Source organism: Polyodon spathula, chromosome 15 (assembly GCF_017654505.1).
Source record: "Polyodon spathula isolate WHYD16114869_AA chromosome 15, ASM1765450v1, whole genome shotgun sequence".
Taxonomy (NCBI): Eukaryota; Metazoa; Chordata; class Actinopteri; order Acipenseriformes; family Polyodontidae; genus Polyodon; species Polyodon spathula.
In genome coordinates this window covers 15,412,424-15,435,362 of record NC_054548.1, presented here as the reverse complement: position 1 = coordinate 15,435,362, position 22,939 = coordinate 15,412,424, and the positions used below count along the sequence as shown (strand labels likewise).

Below are 22,939 nucleotides of genomic sequence, written 5' to 3'. Positions count from 1 at the left end.
ACTCGTGAAATTAGAACATTCTTCTCTTAAAACAGTTTTCTGTATAAGAGAAAGGATTTTGACTGAATAACTTGCTTTCTGTTGAGTTACTTAAACACCTAAACATACCTAAATAGATGTAAAGTATTTTTGGATTTAGATTCCATTTTTCAGTAACTTGTAAATGCAGTGGCTCCTTTTTCAGAAAGGTAACTAAATGTGGTAATGCATTATAGTTTAAGTCAAAAAAATAACAGTCACTTTTAGTTACATTTAAAAGGGCCGTGGCCAGTGCATACTATGGAAATCAGAACTCGCTTCAACAGTCATTACCTACATATTACATGAACACGCTCTACCACATACTTCCTAGGATACTTCCTTCCTTTTGTTATTGTAAAAAGCCAGAGAAGGACTGACTTGTGGAAAGGTGCTGTATGATTAGGCCAGCAATCTGAACTTTCCATTGTTGTCTTGATTTGTTTTATTAACTTTCACAGAGTGCTGTAATGTAAAAAGAAAGGTTATGTAAACATATCCCAGAATTCACCTGTTAAATCCTCAGAAACAGGACCCCCACTTCCCATTACCACTAATATTTGTCATTTACCTTGCCCATTCACCATCTGTTCAAGTTTTACACCCAGCAACACGTGACACTGCATACATACTGTGTATTCATAAAGTACTTATAATCTAACCACACAAACAACTGTAAATTGCGAGAAACATATATTTTGATTTCTAAAACCAGTGATCTCAAAACCATATGTTTCCTTAATTTTAGTGCATGGAGCAATGTGAAGAAATAAATCACAACAAATAACTGTTTGGCAGGTGTGCTTAACATTTAATTACTGGCAGGTTTTGTTACACTTTTGCATTGACCTGGATAACCATAGATATGCTGAAATGTGAAAACTTATGCCCAAGACTGGTCTGAGTTCAGAGACCTCAGACAAGAGTGTTAGGATTCCCGTGATGTGGCTTGGCTTAGGTCAGTGGTCCTCAAAGTGGTGCTCGCGGGCAAATCCGTGCCCGCGAAGCCAGGCCGTTGTGCCCGTGGCAGATATTCTTACGTTATGGATCGTGAAAAACTTTTGTGGCAGATCGAAGCATGGGAAAATAAATAAAGCTTTAAACACGTTTTCCAACAAAAGCGTCACAGCAGTCTGTTGACAGTGCTGCTCGCTTATGCTGTTCTTATACGTACTCAACATTTTTTTTTTCCTCAAGGGCCTCTGCGATACGATCAACCAATTGAATATATGCATTTTCTCTGCTGTAGCCCAATCATAAGTTAGCTGGGTGGGACATAAACTGTGTCTGTTTCAGTTGCAGGTACTGACAGTAAGTTTAACCAATAGGAGAGTCGAATATCTGCCAAGTTTTACGCCGCTGTGCAATCATAAGCAAGCAGAGGCTGTTCACGGTATTCTGCATGAAAATTGAAGGCCAGTGAGTAGCCAATGGGAAAGTAAAAGATCTGACAGCTGTCCAGTCATTCGTGAGCAGAGGCAGGGTGTTAATATGCCGGGTAAGCGCTGAATTTCGCCTACTGATGGAGAAAAATAATACATTTCAGTATTTATAAATTAATTTTCTTTCTCCCTATATTTTTTTATTTCACCAGACAAGGGAAACACCATAGTAGATTTAGTTCCTTTCTCTGAATAATTGTACTGGAGATGAGCGAGCTTTAAAAGAGAGTAGTGTTGACAAATTTGGCAAATCGATCTATCTATCCTCTTTTATTTTAGCTTATTCATGGTTATCTGTGTAAACATGCTATTTAAAAATATTTGCATTGCGTATTTTATATAAATTATTTAAAGATAAAGTGCAGCACTGAGACTTGGCCTTATCAGAATGAGCCAAGAATAACTCCCACTAAAAATATATATTCTATCTCTATCTCGCGGGAAAGCAGTGTTTAAGATAAGAACCTATGCAATAGTCAGCATTCCCGCAAACAGCCAAGTAAGATCAATTTATGCCCGTGCCAAAATTACTTTGAGAACCACTGGCTTAGGCTCGGCTCCTGCTGCTACACTTATTTTTATTTGAAAGACATAATACCCATAAGCCCTGCAGACCATTAAATAGAATGCAAGGTGTAATGCTGGTAGTAATAACACAGGACTTTGTCTTGACTGACTTCAGATTCACCTGCCATATCAGGAACCTGTTGGTACAGCCCATCTCTGTAAACTGTGTTGTATATAGGCAAATTTGAAAGCTATCAAGCCTCTATTTACACATTCCATCCATTACTACTGACAGCCAAATAACTGCCTAACTATCCACACCTGTTGCGCTTGGTATAATTCTCTGCCAAGTATAGTGCAGTTGTAGGTTGGTCATGAAATAAATTAACTGTCCTGCTGTTGTTCATAGTGTTTAGTTTTACTGTGTCTTCCAGGGTGGAATGTCTGTGGATTCTATCACAGACCTGGATGACAGTCAGTCTCGACTGCTGGAAGCCCTGCAGCTCTCCCTGCCAGCAGAGGCTCAGAGCAAGAAGGAGAAGCAGAGGGACAAGAAGCTCAGCCTCAACCCCATTTACAGACAGGTTCCCAGGCTAGTGGACAGCTGCTGTCAGTATCTGGAAAAATATGGTGTGTAATATTATACCGCTTACTTACTTACTTAACGGAACCTGAATCTGAATTCTAAAACCTTTTCTTTTTGTTTTGTTTCAGGTCTTCAGACGGTAGGAATATTCAGAGTAGGAAGTTCAAAGAAGAGAGTGAGACAGGTAACAGTATGCAATAAGGAATGTGACGGGATAAGCTTTTTATTCAACATGACATTAATGTGGGTAACATTTTAGTTATGAACAATCAATAATGCAATTCTCAATTCTAATGGTAGTCCATATATTTTCAAATGTGCAGGAAAAAATATGAGTAAAGAGACAGAAAGAATAATCTATAAATCATTAATATGACGTGACCTCTTCAAAACTCAATTGTAAGACTTTGTATTGCAAACAAGTGTTGTATTGCCTTGATACACTGTAAAAAGCTTTCTTCTATGCATCCAACACAGGAACATAGGTAGAACGTTACCAAAGAATTGCTAACAAACTTTGGAAAAAAGAATGCAACCCTTGTGTGTTTACCATCCCCTTGAAAGGGTAAAACATTTGAAGTACAGTACCTTTTACTTGATACAAAGTGCACTGGTCCATAAACATGAACAAAGACAGTATAGAATCTGGGTAAACCATTGACCAGGTATTTTGACTATTTTCATACAAATAGCCAGCACTGTGAAAACATTAGTCCAACTCTCTAGACAACGTTTTGGACAATAAGAAAAATCCATAACAGTGTAGAGATGTATATTATCAATGGGTTTTTGGAGGCTATTAAAATAAAATAATACCTAGATAACTATTAAAAGTTAATTACTATAATACTCTACCCTAATGCATTGGGCTTGTTTGAGTTTGTTTTTGGGATAGCTGTAGCCGTGTACAAGCATTCTCAGCTCGCTGGAATTAATTGTCTGCATTTACCTAAAGAAAAACGAATATATACCAAGGGTTAACAGAACAGGCAAAATGTTTTTCAGCCTTTTACAACCCCTCCAGGACTTCCCTCTGAGCAGTATACCTCAGAAATGGATGTTTGCTGTCATCACCTCATTAAGCTCTTACTGGTGTTTCCCCAACGGAAAGCACAGAAATGAAAGAAATAACAAAAAACAAATTGTGTGCTTAAAGGGCAGAGGAAAAGCCAGTGTGCCCCTTTACTGTGCTTTGTCACTGCCTTACACCATTGTATTTCACTGCACTCTGTATATTTATTTATTTATTAGGGGAAAAGTTAGAACACAAACAACTTGCAGGTCCCCAGTATTCCACTACTTTTAGAGACTACTCTGTAAAAAACATTAAACCACACAGTATATACATTTACGGATGATAATTATAACAGGGCTCATATTCAGTAATACAGGCATTGCTATACATTTACCACAGCTATGGCTTGTACTGTGCTTTACGATGATTTCACATTCTGCTGCTCTAATTCACTATGCTTTTACCACACAACAATTAACTTGTGAGGGACCTTGATAACTCAGGTTATAAGATCAACTGGACTGCACTCTACACCCTTTCAATCACAAGGAAGGTGACCAAGTTTCTTCAGTTGTCAACTTCCTTCTCGTAGCTTTATCTCAGAACCGTGTTCCACAACTGCATAGGAAAACAGTTTAAAGCCATATCATACCAGTCACTTTGGACAATAGTCTGAGGACAATAGGAGTCTGTGCAGCCTTAGGACACAGTGTTGTTTGGTTTGTAGCTCCGAGCGGAGTTTGACAGCGGTGTGGATGTGATGCTTGATGAGGAGCAGAGTGTTCATGACATCGCCGCCCTGCTGAAGGAATTCCTGAGAGACATTCCCGACCCTCTCCTCACCAGAGAGCTCTACTCTGCCTTCATCAACACTGTCTGTGAGTAACCGGTGGCATGGGTATGGAAATACTATCCAGTTTGCATATCCATTAACCTAACTGTTGTAATATGTTACTTGTTACCCTGTGTTTTATTAAGAACTCAGAATGCCAAATGACTGTCTTGGCACTTTTTTTTTTTTTCTCCACAGTGATGGAATCAGATGAGCAGCAAAATGCCTTGCAGCTACTCATCTACCTTCTACCTCCCTGTAACTGTGACACTCTGCACAGACTCCTGAAGTTCCTTTCCACTGTGGCCAGTCACGCTGAAGATAACTATGACAAGGATGGCCAAGAGGTACACTGTGTTTGTGCAAAAACATTTGATATTGTCTGTTCTGTTCCACCTTCTTGTTACTAGAATTTATAAAAACAGGTTTAAAGGACTGTCCATAACTCCTTTAGTAGCACTTTGGCTTATGGGGCTGTGGCAGGCTGGTGAGTGGATAGAGGCCCAGAGACAGTCTGAAGTTCAAAAAAATAACTATTTTATTATAAATAAACACAAAAATGAAAGTGCGCAAGGGCAAAATAAAAAATCTTCAAACACAAATAGAAAGACAACAAAACAAAACTTACAAAAAAATAAGGTTTCCAGGCTGGGCATTGCCTTCACTGGAATCAAGCTTTCAAAAATACAAACAACAAAACACCAACCTGCTTCCTCAACTCCCTCCTCCCAAATGAGAAGCAGAGGCCTCCTTTTATGTCAGGTGGCTGGGCGATGATTGATCGTTAATTAACCTAATCAACTAATCAGCCCCAGCCACCTGACCATAATAAACCCAGGCAGGTAGGGGAAATTAACCCCATCCCTGCCAATTTAAAAAGGGCAGAGCTTTGCTCTGTCACACGGGCATACATAATTATACAGTAATAACTGAGTAACTACCATAATATCTGGTATTTATATCTGGTATTTATATCTGGTAACTATTTGTGGAAAAACAGTGTATACTGCAAATGGCCTGTGCTACAGTGTCAGCATGTAATAACATCAGATAATAAAATGTTGATGTTGTTATACAGTAGTTACCATGTAAGAATAGGAATCTCTGGTAAGTATCACAATGTAATTATCTGGCTATGTATACCTTGTAATATAAAGTACTTAGTCTTTTTGGTGTACATTTTTACGGCAATTGGCTCCTTATTTATTTTAGTTTAACTCTGTGAAATCAGAGGTGTTAAATATTAATATATGGTGTTAATCTGCAGCATTAAAAGTCACATCAAACTTCCCCTTAACTGACACTATAGAAAGACAAGTCTTAGATTCTCAAATACTTTCCCACATTGGGACCTGTCTGTAGCCTTATGCCATAAGAGAACAGCACCATTCAAACAGAAATTAGCCAATCACCAATGCACAGACGGTGTAGACTATCAGTAATGGGTTTTCCTTATTTAATGCCAGAAAACAACACAACTTTTTGTGTGTTGATAAGATACTGGGCCCTAGATGTAGCAATAGATAGATGTATATAGATATATAGATATATCGTAATGTATAAGAAAAAACTAAACACCACTTACAAGCCTCTGAATCATTTGTCAATAGATTTTTTATTTCCGGTTTGGCCAGATTGTAGGAGCATTTCTCGCAAATGGTGATCTGAAGTAAAAAGCTTTGAGAATCCTTTTTCACTATTGTCTGATGCATGTGCATGTACTTGTTAATGTATTATTAATTTATTTTTAATGTTGTATCTGTTTGCTTTGCGCTGCTGTGATGTTTGACTAGATCGTCGTTGTAAATTAGAATTTGTTCTCAATCTTCTTTTCTGGTAAAATAAAGATTAAATGAAAATGAAAACATCTTGCCCAATATAATTGTTACTTTTACCAGAAAACTAATTCTAGCAAACTATATGTAGAACAGTATTGCCTGTTTTCTTTTGTTTTGACTAACTGGGATGTTGAAGAAATTAATTAAATTATTGTTGACAGTGTTATTGCTATTTTGAATAGCAATAACACTGTTTTCTTGCTATTTAAAAAAAATAAAAAATGTCTATTCCTCACTAAAAATGTGGTTTTGCCTTTTCCTTTGCTTTAATACAAAGACTCTCATGTTTTGATTTTTTTTCAAGAATTTGCACACATTTATGATATTTAACAATTATACAATCTCTTTAACCTTAATTCAGCTGAATATGCAAACAGAGGCACCACTCAGCTGTTTGTAGTTTTGATCAAAGACATTTCCAATAAGTTCCAATAATCACACTGTAATTACACAGGCTGAGTGTGTAACTACACATGTAACTATCTAATGTTATTTTTTTATTTCGTTTTGATTTAGATCACTGGGAACAAAATGACATCGTTGAATTTGGCCACAATATTTGGCCCTAACCTCCTGCACAAGCAGAAAAGCACAGACAAAGAGTTCTCAGTGCAGAGCTCAGCTCGGGCGGAGGAGAGCACAGCCATTATTGGGGTCGTTCAGAGGATGATACAGACCTACGAGGCGCTTTTCATGGTGGGTGACAGCTTTTTATTTTCTCCCCCGTTTAGAATGTACAGATATGTTACCTCACTGCAGCAGTTCCTCACAATATCTCAGGAAAACTGAAGGTCAGTGGGCGAAGAAGACAGCTCTTGTTTTCATGGCTTAGTAAGGATTCTGCAGCAGACTAAGCAAAGTTCAGTCCTTAACTGGCTTAACAATCCATCTCCTACACAATTACACAGAGCGATTCAGTGGCACCCCTTAAGACTTTTGAGGGCAGATGGTGGTGTCAGGGGCAGTGATGTCATTTTGCTGAGGGAGGATAGTAATGACTAGGGGAGTGATGTCATTAGTTTTTTGAGGGTGTCACCCTGCCAGCTTATTGAATTACGGGTGTGATTTTGGAGTATTATATTGCAGGTACAGGAATGCTATTGAAAGTTTCCTGAAAGCCTTTCAGCCTCCCACTCCAGTTCAAGTAAATGCTACATGGGAATCATTTTTTAAAGCGATCATGTTTCCCTCTATTGTATAAAGGATTTTTGTCTGTGAATTCCATCATAATGAAACTGCCTCCCAGATAGTCAATTTAGAGTTTGATTTCACAATTTCTTCAACTCTGGCAGCTGGCATCTACACCTCTGTTTGATGTTGCTTTACAAACAAAGGACCTTTCTGAGAATATTGAGCTGGCTAAAGTGGCCAACACACAGGTCGCAAGACCAGTTATTGCACCTGTATTTTTTTTTCCCTAAACATAGCAAAATAACAGTTTTCCCTTTTAGATACTTTGCACTGGGAGAGTATTGTATTTTTTCTTCACACTTTGATCGATCCAAAAAATACAGTATGAATAGCCACAGTTACATTACTTAATATTGTGCAATAGTACTTGTCCTCTGGGGTGTTTCAAGAAGAATGCTCTAGTAGGGCCCTGGGGCAATATTGACCCCTCATCCGTCTTTGCCGCGTAGAAACACTTTTCTAAAACATTCATTTTAGAAAATATAAATAAATGCTGTTTATTTTTTTTAGGTTTCACTATAGCGCACTGCACAGCAGGACACTGGGAGTCATGTTTTGTAATTCCATGCATGCAGCCTCCGGATGTAGCAGTGTGTTAAACACCGATGGCTACAATACATGCGATTAGGGAAAAAATAAGTTAATGTGTTAAGGCCTGCTATGAATGGTGACTCATTAGAGTCCAGTGATCACAATTACTTACAATGTAAAATGATTTTGCGCTATAGAAACAGAAGCTAAAGGAAATAATACATGTGATTTATCAAGAATTCATTAGCACAAGAAAGTCTGAAAGTGTGGTTTAGAATTCCAGTCATGCCAACTTGCTGATCTGAGGTAGGGTTCCACAGGGTGGAGTACCCACAGGGATAGCTTACCTCATCCCACTTTAGTCACCCCTTCTTTCAGGTGGCAGAGAAAGACAAGCAGGAATGGAATCTATATAACATTGAATAAAGACCGTATAGCTAAGGCTGCGATTTTGTCACGGAGGTAATGTAAATCATGAAAATCATGATTTTAAACAAAAGTCAGTGAAATCTTGGAAATGGATGTGAAAACACACTTGGTTAGGCGCTGCCTTTATTTTCTTCAAAATGCAGATGTCATGCACTGAAATACAAATGCAGTGCCTATAGAAAGTCTACACCCACTTTCAAAATGTTCACCTTTTTTTGCCTTATAGCTTGGAATTAAAATGCGTTAATATATATATATATATATATATATATATATATATATATATATATATATATATATATATATATATATATATATATTTATTCCATTTATCTACACATCCTACCCCACAACTTCCACGTGAAAAAAAATAGAAACTTAATTAAAAATAAAAACTGAAATAAATTTACTCAGAGAATTAAGAACACAGTTTATTTCAGACACCGTCTGTTTCAGAGTGCCAAAATCATAGCCTTACGTAAACATAACACACATCATTGCTGTATAGTAATACAGATATAACCCCACAAATCCCATGACCAAATAAACACTGATTTTAATAAAAATAGTACCCTGTACTTTTGATAATTACTTTCCTGACGCAACTGAATATTGTTTTGGTACCAGTGTGATCTTCAGGCTTAAGTACTGCTGGCTCTGCGGTGTGAGAGAGAGAGTGGGGCTTAAGACAAAGCTTAGCTGGAGCCAGCAATAAAAATAAGAGCTTGAACTGGAGCCAGATCTTTTCAGTGCTAACATAGCTCCTGATTTGTTTGCCTTAAAATGTACTGACAACTTTCTGGGAACTTAATAAATGTAGATTTCTTGGAAATTACCTGTTTAATTGGTGCACCTGTGTAACCGGAACCTTGTTTTTACTATTCATCACATTGTCAACACTTTGAGGTCAACCCCCTGCTAAGTCTTGCACATCAGATTTGGTCACAGCTGTAATCATTATGGTTCCACTAAGTTTAAATCCTTTTAAAGTCCTTTTATGGGATTTATCGCTGTTTTGGGTTTGCTGCATCAAGGAACTAAAGACAATATCATCCAATTAAAAAGAAACATTGGGCAAAGTGGCATTAATCTGAAACAGCTGGGGCACATACACTTGTACCAGATTCCCCAGTCCAATAACTTATACAGTGGGATCTGCATGTTCCAGCATGCCCCTGTCACATGGCAGCAATTGTGAATTTTCTGAAAAACCTTGAATCAGAAGTTCTTCATTATTTGTTATTTATTGTTGGCTTCTATCCGGTCATGCCACAACATAACATTAAAAACATTACAACATCAAGTGGACTAAACTGGAAAATCCTGCAAATCTGTACCAACTTAATCTTGATTTCAGCATACCAAGCAGGTGTCCTTGTATTAATTGGTTCAACTGATCAGAACAGGTGGAACAACGTAGACGATAATGGAGACTAACCCTACAGCTGTGGCCTAGAGTTTTGCATCACCCTGTAGAATTAACACATTTTGCTTCATAAAGTCTTATGAAACCTGCTAAATAATGTTACTTTAAATTAAATTACATACCGCTTTGTAGTTAACCATATAATTAACAAAAAACTGACAAATTGAAAAATTTGACATTTCGAAATCTAAACAAAATACTGCTATTATGGCTTCTGGTAGACTTTTGCTGTATAATTTTCCAGTTTCATGATGTTAAATAAAAGCTCTAAATTATGTTGATTATATATTTACTTATTTTAATTCTAGGTGATGCAAAACATTTGGCCATAACTGTATATACCCTTTACTAATCCGATAACATCCAGTGTCACGGCTAAATATCCGTGTATCATATATATATATATATATATATATATATATATATATATATATATATATATATATATATAATATATATATATATATTATATAGGGATCATTCCCTGTAAAAATTCATTTTTATTCAAAATAAAGTGTCCTGTCTTTTTCGTGCACATTTGACCGTCTAGTATTGAACGTAAATTCCACTGACCCCTGCTTAATCTACTAGTTAGACACATCAAGTGGACTAAATTTGGTATGCTGCAATTGACCCGTAATGGCTGGTTAACTAAATGGCATGTCACACCTACTTCAATTGTGCTGCAGATTCTTTCGGTAGTATTTTAACCGCAGGGTGTGTTTGTATTGGTATAAAAAATCAGCATGCATATATAAACAAAAGCTTCAGTAATGTTAAGGTCAGCAAGGTTGTGAGACACGCTGTGCATTATTGACAGTGGGTAGTGTGTTTGTTTGATTTAAGCAAAGATCTGAAAACCAGCCGAGTAGAGGCTCAGTGACATTGTACATTGTGACACTGTTCATACTGTAGCAATCCAAAGTGATGGGGTTTCCACTACCTTAAGGTCCATTTGATTTATTTTCCTGATAGTGATTCTATAAACGTAAACAATAATGTTGCCCAATGGAGTTGTTTGACTCCTTTATATTGTGATCATTTCCAATGTATTCTTTCAGTTAAAATTATTTTGTAGCCCATTTTCATGAATCGCAAACTCCATTTTAATAATAAGAATATACTTCCTTAAATAACTCAGGAGCTTAGTTTAAAGCTGTGTGGCTTGCTGTTGCATTAAGTAACTAATTCTGAGTAAAAACTCAAAGGTTGTTAACAGCATTCCTATGCGTCTGCAGACTAGCTTATTATTGTACTGTGCTACTAGTTCCCCAATGTTATCATCTCTTAAATATAACTTTTGCTTCTTCTCTACACTCCCTGTTTAATGAATTAATTTGTTTCCAGCAGTCCTGAAAAGCAATTCAAACATTGCATGATTGTAGACTGCTTTCTTTTGCCGGCTTTGACATTTAGATTTGAGGCACCAGCTAATTAGTTATTATGCAAACCATGAAAGCTGGTGCTGTACCAGTGGATTTTTGAACATGGATTTCCTTATTTGTTCATTTCATTTACGCTGCTAGTGCATAACAATAAACAGATTAATTTCCCACTCGATCTAGCCATATCTGGAAATTGTTTTGAAGTTTTTTGGCTTATCATCTAAAATGTATCAGTTGCATGTGAAGAACTCTTAGACTCTTAGAGTGATAATTAAAAAAATATATGTATATATGTGTGTGTGTGTGTGTGTGTGTGTGTGTGTGTGTGTGTGTGCATGTGCGTGTGTGTGTAAACCTCATTAGTACAGAAGTGTTAAGTGTTTCGAAACACGTTTCAATTATGAAAAGTGGGTCAGTTTGTGACCGAAACAAGAATAACTGACTTAACCATCACTTTGTGTTCTTCAGTTGAACATATTGAAAATGATATGTCTTTAAACTGTGTCACCCCTTCAGCTGCTGAGCTAGTGCAGACAGTAAGCACAGTGAGACCACCCTGTTAGTTTCAGCTGTGTATGTTTTGTCCATACATGAGCAGAACACTGGTTCCCTGCAGTGTGAACATCCCCTGATTCAGAAATCCCTTAACTAATGCAGCACATCATATCACTGGCCATCTTTAATATGTACAAAGTGTGCAGATGTATAGCATATTGTTGGTTTTAGTCTGGACATACTGTAAAAAAATAAATAAATAAATAAATAAAAACAGTTGGAAGAGATTTTTTGGTTGTAGGTCATATATCGTATTGTGCTAAAACTGAGAGAGGTGTGTGAAATGGAAACACACATTAATGAAAACTAATGTAGTGGTTCTGAAGTGCTACAAATGTTTAGGGTGTTTTTGAGAAGCTGTTGTGCAGGGAGAGATAAGCGTACATTCTGAAGTAACTTGCAGTGCTGACAGGAATGCCAGTTTGGTTGGTGGTGGGAGGGAGAAGTGGCACAGTCCTGTTCATTGCAGTTGCCAAATGAAGTGTTTATTGCATGACAAATAAAAGTAATAAACATACTGGTACAAAAAAACAAAAATAAAACATGTATTTAATTTGAGAACTTCTGCATGACAGACAACTGATTAGTCAGCCTTTAGTTAGGGAGGAGGAGGTGTTTGTATAAGCAAAATGTTACTGCCAAAGAAGAAAGGGCACAAGAAACCCCCCAAAAATTACTTTATCTTTAAATATATATATACACATTGCCTATAAAAAGTCTACACCCCCTTGAACTGTTTTCACATTTTGTTGTCAGTGCCTCAGAGTTTCATACATTTAAATTTTTAGATTTTTTTCCACTTATCTACACACCATACTCCACACTGTTAAGGGGGAAAAAGGTTTTATTGAGAAAAAATTATATATTAAAAATACAAAACTGAAAGATCTCCACCCCCCTGAGTTAATACTTGGTGGAACCACCTTTGGCAGCAATTACAGCTGTGAGTCTGTTGGGATAGGTCTCTACCAACTTTGCACACCTGGATTTGACAATATTTGACCATTCTTCCTTACAAAACTGTTCTGTCAGATTCCTTGGGGAGCATGATGGACAGCAATCTTCAAGTCATGCCACAAATTTTCGATTGGATTTAGGTCGGGGCTCTGACTCAAGGACATTTACCTTTTTGTTCCTTAGCCACTCCAGTGTAGCTTTGGCTGTGTGCTTTGTGTCATTGTCATGCTGAAAGGTGAACTTCCGTCCTAGTTTCAGCTTTCTTGCAGAAGGCAGCAGGTTTTCCTCAAGGACTTCTCTGTACTCCAATCATTTTTCCTTCTGTCCTGACAAGTGCCCCGGTCCCTGCCGATGAGAAACATCCCCATAACATGATGCTGCCACCACCATGCTTCACAGTAGGGATGGTGTTCCTTGGGTGATGAGCTGTGTTGGGTTTGCACCAAACATAACTCTTTGCATTTAGGCCAGAAAATTCCATTTTAGTTTCATCAGACCACAAAACTTTTTGCCACATGGCTACAGAGTGTTTTTTTGCATACTTCAAACGGGATTCAAGGTGGGCTTTCTTGAGTAATGAATGAATGGCTTCCTTCTTGCCACCCTACCATACAGGCCAGATTTGTGGAGTTCTTAGGATATTGTTGTCACATGCACACTTTGACCAGTTTTGGCCATAAAAGTCTATAGCTCTTGCAGAGTTGCCATTGGAATCTTGGTAGCCTCTCTGATCAGTCTCCTTCTTGCTCGGTCATCCAGTTTGGAGGGATGGCCGGATCTAGGCAGGGTCTTGGTGGTGCCATACGCCTTCCACTTCTTAATAATAGTCTTGACCATTCTCCAAGGGATATTCAAGGCTTTTGATATTTTTTTATACCCATCCGCTGATCTGTGCCTTTCAACAACTTTGTCCCAGAGTTCTTTTGAAAGCGCCTTGGTGCTCATGGTTGAGTCTTTGCTTTGAAATGCACTACCAAGCAGATGGAACCTACAGGAACTGCTGAATTTATCCTGAAATCATGTCAGTCACTACAGTTTAACACAGGTGGAGGCCACTTAACTTGGTGTGTGATTTTGAAGGCAGTTGGTTACACCTGATCTAATTTAGGATTGCTATTACAAGGGGGTGGAAACTTATCCAACCTGGCTATTTCTATTTTTATTTTTAATTAATTTTCTACAAATTTCTAGAATATTTTATTCACTTGGAAGTTGTGGGGTAGCATGTGTAGATAAATGAAAAAACTGTAAATACCAAACAAGAGGGCTGTTAGTGCATTTTTTATCACAGAGGGCCATGACACACAACAAGACACATTGACAGAGGGTTACCTGGTCCTTACAAGTAACAATGGCAATGAGTACTATAGACAAGCAATATTAACAGTGCACAGCTCTTTCAAGTACTGCCTGTTATGCATGTCTGTCTGCTTTGAAACAGGGCCAGTGTTCTGCTTTAACCCTGGTGCTGTAGATGCAAGAGGCTTTGCAGATTTATGACAGGTGGTTTAAAGCTTTGCTGCTGTTGGTTTATGCTTGCTTGCTGTATTTCTTATCAAATGTTCCTCTTTACATTCCTATCAGGTCCCCCCCGATCTTCAAAACGAGGTGCTAATGAGCTTATTGGAGACTGACCCGGATGTAGTTGACTATCTGCTGCGCAGAAAAGCTTCACAATCATCGTGAGTAAAACAGTCTAACTTGGTTTGAAATGCTGGGCCCTATTTACAAACACTTAGCTTGTGAGTTATTTAACTCTTTCCACACTGCAGACCCATATACAGGTTTAACCACTCTCAAAATTCACAACAACAGACCAATACATTATTCTATTATAGGATATATATATATATGGATATATATATATATATATATATATATATATATATATATATATATATATATATATATATAATAGTATATATATGTGTGTGTATGTGTGTGTGTGTGTGTGTGTGTGTGTGTGATGTATATTTAATTATGTAATCTGCTGTTTTGACGTAAAGTTCATTTCAACGAATCTGCTCAAAGAATGAAATCATGTTTGCATTTTTTCTAATTATCTTTTTATGAATACAACACAGTTTAATATGCATTACGCTGATCTAGACTGTGGTTGACTTCCTGGGCTGTAGTCACAACACATTACACAAAACAGTTGTTATATATATATATATCTATATATATATATATATATATATATATATATATATATATATAGAATAATATATATATATATATATATATTTTTAATTTTTAAAGAACTGTTTTTGGAAAAGTGTTTCTTATCATTATCTTTTCTGTGAACAAAGATAATTGTTTAATAAGCTCCCTCTAAAAGACTCATGAACTTGAAACATGATTAAATGAATCAAAATTAGTATTTTAACTGTCCTTAAAGTTTTGATAATTGGGCCTAATATGGATGAAGAGTTTGTCATTTAAATAATGCATGAGCTTTGTGAACAGGTCCCCTATGTTTAATATCTGGAAGGTGATGTCTTTTCACGATTGTAGTTCTAGCCTCTAAAAGACAAAACACTTGCACCTCACATCACCTACTGCTAAAATATTTACAATATTCACAATATTCAATAGTCACTAAAGCAATCAATTCTTTTGGAGGTACGACAGCCTCAGAGCAGAAGAGCATAGTAAATGTTTCTCAAAGTTGATTACATTATTGTTTGACAGTTTGCTGATGAATATAGCTCTTGCAAGCTTTCTGACTTGGGTGACCACCTTTACACAGCTGCAAAATCGGACACTGCTGCAGGTATAATGTTAATTCCCTGGGGGATCCCAGTTCAAGCAATGTTAACGTTATGTGCCAAAAGCTTGAGTGGGTCGTGTTTGAAAGTTGGTCTTACTCATTCGCACAAGAGGTTTTCAGACAAACAACAGTTCCAAACCAAGAGACAATGAGACAGGGATAGATTATTTCTGTCAAGCCACTGTTCCGGTTATCTTAAGCATTGTAGGCCCTCATATGTTTAGCACAACTGTGAATAGTTTTCATGTATTTCTTTCCAATGTCTACTAGTCTAATTGTTATGTACAATAATCAGCCAACTATTTTCTAAACATGTACGTATTGCTTTAGGAGAGTGCAGGTCCAATGAAAGTCAGCATCATTCTGCAGTATTTTGCTGCCATCTGCTGGCAGAACTTCACAAACCACTTTCATACCAATGACAACTAAAGTAAAAATGTTTATCACCTTACCAAAGTATCATACTTGTAATATACGTGTTTTACTTCATTTAAGTTTTGAACTGCTTTTATTCCGTTAACTCCCAAGAACAGAAAGCTGTGCAAGTTGTAAATGCAGTTTTCTTTTTTACACAGTAAACCCGCCTTCGCCATGTATGTATCAATATATTACTTTGGTGTATTGACTTTGTCTGATTGTCATTTTTCACCATAGAATCCCTGATCTGATGAGGTCAGATGGGCCTTTCACCCTGGGTGAGAGACACTCCTCCACAGACTCGAAAGCATCAAGTGGGGAAGTGTCTCCCTATGACAACAACTCGCCGGTACTATCAGAAAGACTACTGTTTCAGAAGAAGGAGGACATCAGCCCCAGCTTGGATAAACTCTTCAAGGTCCCTGAGCAGTACGTGCTGGTTGGACATTTAAAATCCAAGTCGAAGGACTTGTCTCCGGGGCAGTGGGCTGGGAAAGGTAAGGATGTACTTGTACACTTCAAACAATAGATTTGGTGATGTACAGGTAAGTAATATTGCAGCCCTCCCCTATTACATTTAAGTCATTTTGACTTTTAGATTATAATAGGCAAGTTTTACAAATCCTTAGGGGACCTCTGTAGATATGTGCCAATGTTTACAAGACTGCCATTTTTCATTTCAGCATATTACAAAACATACCAAGAACGTGTCAGTTTGAGGCATTTTAAATAGAGTATCTTTTTACCATGTCTATGCTAATGTTAACAACCAGAACAAGAGTACATAATGTAGTGCGGTTGATTAAAATCCCACTATAGGTCTCTCAGCTGGTAGTGTTGAAAACAGAGAGGATTAAGAAAGCATCTTATATTCTTATGTATTGCTAGTAAGATTAAGGGCATTAGTCTGTTGAAATGAGTGCATTTGCAAATGCAGTGATTAAAGTCAATGCGGTCTTCCCTGCAAGGAGTGGCTTCTCCAAACGTGTCATTCTGATGAAATTAAAAACCAAGCGCAAGTGTGTTTAGTGGTGCAGTGACAGCGCCCAGTCAATCAATGCTGAGTAGGCTGGGGAATCTGCTATCCAATCCAAAGTGATAGATGTCAGTTACTGTTTGCTTATTTAATCTCAGCTGCTGATTGTCGCGCAGAGAGGGTTATGTAATTGATTCTATTTTGAGGGACTGTGTTCCTCATTGTTCTGCCTCTCCTATGTCTTTCATTCATGAGCGCTCTGTAGTACTCCATTGTATCTGCAATATATATATAATATATATATATATATATATATATATATATATATATATATATATATATATATATATATATATATTATATATAATTTGTTATGGTAATTTACCAATAACATTGTTTAGTTAACATGTTTTGTTGTTTTTATCTTCCAAATTATTTTTCTTTTCTTTTACTTTTCTTTCTTTGATTACATCATGCACATAAATAAAACCTGCGTTTCAGCGGGTTTGGGGCACCGCAGTGCCCAGTTGTCTATTTGGGACCCCATTGCGCTGCCATCACAATCGCTTTAGCGACGCCCCAAAATTCATGCCAACCCATAGTGGCGCAAGACATGTCTTCAGAATACCATTTCAGTGCAGAATTTTTTTTTTTTTACATCTTCGCTCCATTTACGCGCCACAGAATCAGGGGCAAGCGACTTGCGCACTTGCACTCACATTTGCGCTGTGACCAGAATAGGATCATGTTGAAGTGTTTATGAACTCCATTTCAAGATGTGGTCATCTATATTTATATTTCCAATATGTTTACACATAGGTAAAAAGCTTTTCTATAATCTAACCCTTTCTCTGCTTTTTAAACACAATTGCTGATTTTTTATTTTTTTTACATCTATTTATTGCACCTTGTAACACGATTAACATCTGCTGTACAAATGTACTAGAAGTCTTTTTAATGTTTTCACGCGATTTAAGGCCCAAATAACAAAGTTTTGCTTAATGTCTGCTTTCATGACTTTTAAAATAACATTCTTCAAATACCTTATGAGGTATGTTAAGCTTTATGTATATGTGCTGCTATGCGGGCCTTCGGGGAGCTGTATACATGTCATGTGGTTTGTGTTGGCCCCATTCCAATGTGTAAATCAGTGTAATCTTCTCAATATAACATGCATCCTGTCTAACATGCTTCCCTGCATACCACACATGATATGCACTCTATGTATACTACCCTATAAAAACCAGCCATAATATACTATGTAGAATATTAATATCGGAGTACACTGAGCACCTAGCATTTAATGAACAATCTGTTTAAAACATGCAGATATTCTCCTAAAATGTGTGAAATGGCGTGTTATATGTTGAACAATATGGTAATCTTGATCAGTCCCATTGACTTTAAAATGAAAAATGTGAAGGATTTTCTAGCCCTTATTACCTGTCAAATAGTGTACATTAACGGTGCTATTTTCACAAAGAGTATGTATTCAAACAAGTAACATGTTTCAAGCCCTGATATGCAAACTGTCCGTACAATGCTGTTGACAAAATTCTCACTTGGGGAGATAAATAGCCTTAACTGAAACTACTTTTAAGAAACATTTAGAAAAAAAATAATTAACTGAAATGTAAAAGAAAATCTGTTCAAAATGGTTTGCAATGACTCTTTCTAAACATTTCTGTTTAGACAGTTTCTTTTGTCAGTCCTGAGAAACCTAACATTCCAAACACCAAATGTGGTTCTGTTTTCTTCAGATATTTCAGATGACCACACTGATATTTGGGGCGCCTGGCATTCAACACTGAAACCAGGTTCGAGAGATCAAGGCATGACAGGTACAGGTGTTTGCTGTTACATTTTGTTGACAGCATTGCAAATGTGTTTGTTAAAAAAAGGAATAAATACATTTATAAAGTACACTGTTCATAAAGCTATGTAATGACACTAAGACATTGTAGAGGAATGTTTGTATTTAAAACAAGTCTAAAGTGAAAGTGCCGTAACATGATCCCACAGGTTCCTGATATACGAAAAAGCTATTGTTGAAACAGCTGTCCAGCTGCTATAGTTTATTTGGTTTTTATATTGCATTACTGTGTTATTGTATCCTCCATACAAAGCAGCTATACAAACCTAATTGTGCTGTACACAGGGCAATGCTCTTGTGTCAACACTATAAAAGTGAGTGCCCTTGTGTCAACACTATAAAAGTGAGTGTTCTTGTATCAACACTATAAAACCTATTGGAACAGTGTATAATACTTCATAAAGTTGTAACAAATATGTGTACCTTTTATACATGCATATCTGACAACGTGGTTTTCATTAATCTATATTGTAGCAATTGGAATTAAGAGAAAAACCACAACTTATATATCCTTTTTTATTTTCTTAGGCTCCCCTGGGAACATGCATGAATGCAGTTCATCACAAGATGTTTCCTACCCTTCACAAGGTAGTCTGACTTCTGAGTGGCTAGAAGGCCACGACTCCACTTCACTCCCTGTGGACAATGGGAAGCAGCCAGTCAGGCGGACTCAAACCACAGCTGGAGTCCAGGAATGCAGATCTCACCCTCCAGTTGCCAGGGCCTGCAGCAGCTCCCAGGTGGAGGGGAGAAGAAAGCACTTTCAACTGAGTTCAGACAATTTATACTCGAAGCCTGAGGGACATTCAGCTTCAAGTAGCGCCGAGGACATTCCCCAGAGGACCCTCAACCCTGCCTGTTTGCTGCAGAGCAAACCCAAGCCAGGTTATACCAAGCACTGGGACATCAACAAGAATGAAAGCAGACCTCCGCCACCTTACCCAGGTCCTTCGAGGCAAAGCTCAGCAGGTACGCAGCAGCAGCAACAGCAACAGCCAGTTTCCCCAGCACTGCAGGCTGTGAAAAGACTTCCCAAATATGAGAAAAGCCCTACGCTCATTGAGGCCTCATTCCTGAAGGTTGCATCCACAGAGCAGCCTAAGCTTAATGCGGAACAGATGCCACCCGTTTCCAACAATAAGGTAAACAAAGCCTACTCTAGTCAGACAGGCAGCCAGAACAACAGGAACATCGGGGAACAGGACTGGCAGGAGTGGCAGAGAGAGCGGTGGCAGATCTGGGAGCTCTTGTCTGCTGACAATGCAGATTCACTGCCAGAAACTCTTGTATGAACTCTGCTCAAGCTGCACAGTGTTATTCTGTCACTTTAATTAAAAGAAGACACATTGGGAAAATTCAGTCTATGAAAATGTTTATATATGTTAACCATTTTACCCTTTACAAATTTAAAACATTGCCACTGACTTTGTAAAACTTTTTGTTTTTGGTTGATGAAAAAATGACTTTGCAACTCTTTTCTTTTCCAGTGTATGGCAAATTGTCATTTAGAAATGTCTCTCAAATAAGAGCGTGTATTTTAAAAAAAAATAATAATAATTAAACACTTTTCTGATTTCTTCACAGATTTGCAAGAAAAATACACAGGTATACTGTAGCATTTTAACATGATACTTTCTTTTTTTTTTTACGTCAGGTTCAGTTATTGATTTCTGTAACTATTAAAATCTTTAAGTACAGGTGATTCCCAACATCCAGGTCACTAGACATGGGCTGGAACTTCACCCTTTTCTTTTAATCAGTTTGTACTTTATTTGCATTAAATCTCCCTCTGTAGATCAGACAAAATGTATTGTAAACTGTACTATATATATATATATATATATATATATATATATATATATATATATATATATATATATATATATATTGACGAATTAAACTACCCCTTGAAGGTATCATGATGTGACACATTTCACGTATATAGCTTGTTTATTAAGTCCAGGAACATTATATTACTCGCTGTCACTTCATATGTCTCCCAATTCCTTGGTAATAGATGGTCACGCTATGGTACAGGGGTAGCCAGGACCAGCATTGCAGCAATCTAAAAATGTTGCAAGGTTGCCGTCCTGTTTTCTCTGACCAGCTTTGAATCAGGTGCACTTTTTTAGTGAAACCAAAATAAAAAAAAATGCAGTAAACTAAACAGCATTTTAGGAAAGAAGCTTTCAAAAACCCTAAACAAGGTGGCAGCTACAAATTGCAGGCAGGAAGTAAGGATTTTTTTTAACACAATTTACATTAGATGTTATTTAATTTTGGTAGATCTTTGGATAACAGTCTACTCTTTCTTTTAATTTCACCTTACTTTATTTTCCCAATGTACAGTATACTCATTGCATGATATGCCAACTGTCTGCAGTCATGTATTGAAAACTTGCATTTCTAGAAGAAGAATCCACCCACTAATCAACACATCCATATCCAAGAGCCATAAAAACTGGCTTGCATTCATGTTGCTTCTTTTTGTTTGGCCTCTCAGTCACACTCGGTGAGGCCAAACAGGTAGACAGCTGTTTTTAGAGTCTGGAGGAAAGGCTACCATCAGCCATGGATTCCCTTCTACCAGTGAGTAGAGGTTTTCCCTTACCTGAGTCTCAAGCGGTTTGTATTTAGTTTCTACAGGGGGCGTGGCAGGCCAGAGAGGCTGGGTTCTCCCTCAGTGAATTTCATGCGCGGGAGGCGGGCCTATGTTTAAGCTGTTTACTTTTCATTCATCCTTTTCCTATTTTTGGGGGTAGCGCCACTGCATTTTTTGCATTATCCATTCATTATTTTCTTTTCCCAGTAATGCTTTGGCAGTTTTGTCTTTTGGGGGAAGGTGGCCCTATGAGCCACTTCCTATTTACGGCACTAGACTGCATGATGTCATCATGTTTTCGCTAGTCGACCAACATTGCGGATAGCTGTCAGCACCCACAGACAAGGTCATTATCATCATTAATTCGTCTGTCCAATTGCAATTTAAATCATCGATATTGTGGATTCTCTGTACTGAAATACTAAATAACGATGAATGGGAAGCAAATGGATTCATATATATATATATATATATATATATATATATATATATATATATATATATATATATATATTTATGTAAGGTATTTTTTTTTGTTTGGTTTTATTTTTATTGGCATTAGCGTGTATTTATTAATGGTGAATGTGGGAATGTTGAAAGGCAGCGTTTTATACTCAAACCAGTAAATGAACAGTGGTATATTTACATATTGTCAGCGACCATGCCTTATTAAAATTACAAAATATGGCAGCAGAAAACAATATTAAACTTTTATATCTTTTATAAACTTCTGTTCCATCATTAACAGTTGTTGAAATTACAACAAAGGTTTTGAAACCCTTCTCTGTGGTTTTGATTTTGTTTTTTAACACTGACATTTATTAATTGCTTCTGCCCACTCACATCAGAAAGTGAATTTACATGCAAGCTTTGATATAACCATTCTTTTTACCAATGCCTTTACACTTTTAGGTTTTAGGTCAATTATTTCAACCCCTAAAGTTCACATGCACACTAGTGATTCGTGAGAGGGTGTTCTCGGTATGATTACATGTCAGATTTGAAACGAATCTGACATTCATTCATTCTTTTCTGTTTTAGTGTTGTTAAAAATGTCGCCAAATATAAACATAAAACATTTGACAATTATTTTTATTGCAATACAGAAATACACAGACTGCCAAACTCATGAGCAGAAACATAATTTGACATATTAATCTAACTTAACCTACCTGACCTTTTATGTCCTTTATACATGAACTGGCTATTCTATAAATTAAGTATTATTCCCTTGGTCATTTTATATACTGACTCATCAGTGATTATTTTATAAATTACCTATAAGCTGTTAACTACATTTACATTTTACAATAATATATTTCAGAAATACAGACAGTTATAAATGTATGTATATATATATATATATATATATATATATATATATATATATATATATATATATATATATATATATATATATAATTAATTTATTTCGATCAGCTGATATTTGACGAAAACTATAGATATCTAATACGATGTATGTGTTTATTAATAATAACATATGCCCATGGGGTACCTTCAGAATTTCTAGTTTTCTGTTTTTTAAAAAGAAAGAAAATTGGTTGAGAAGAAAAAACTGAAAGAAA

The 22,939-nt window shown here is 36.8% G+C and overlaps 1 protein-coding gene across 3 annotated transcripts in view; it reads left to right on the top strand.

Moving 5' to 3' along the window:
* LOC121327936 (rho GTPase-activating protein 6-like) overlaps positions 1-20,575 on the top strand; it is a 75,301-nt gene extending 54,726 nt beyond the window's left edge. For 2 of the 3 annotated variants that reach the window (XM_041272294.1, XM_041272296.1), the window contains exons 5-13: positions 2,384-2,597; positions 2,682-2,737; positions 4,296-4,446; positions 4,599-4,747; positions 6,755-6,934; positions 14,297-14,394; positions 16,140-16,399; positions 18,639-18,719; positions 19,280-20,575. In XM_041272294.1, coding sequence (XP_041128228.1) covers positions 2,384-2,597; positions 2,682-2,737; positions 4,296-4,446; positions 4,599-4,747; positions 6,755-6,934; positions 14,297-14,394; positions 16,140-16,399; positions 18,639-18,719; positions 19,280-20,043 — 1,953 coding nt within the window. In that variant the 3' untranslated portion in view covers positions 20,044-20,575. The remainder of the gene's footprint in view (positions 1-2,383; positions 2,598-2,681; positions 2,738-4,295; positions 4,447-4,598; positions 4,748-6,754; positions 6,935-14,296; positions 14,395-16,139; positions 16,400-18,638; positions 18,720-19,279) is intronic. The other variant, XM_041272295.1, reaches the window with a different exon arrangement.
* Positions 20,576-22,939: the final 2,364 nt, after the last annotated feature.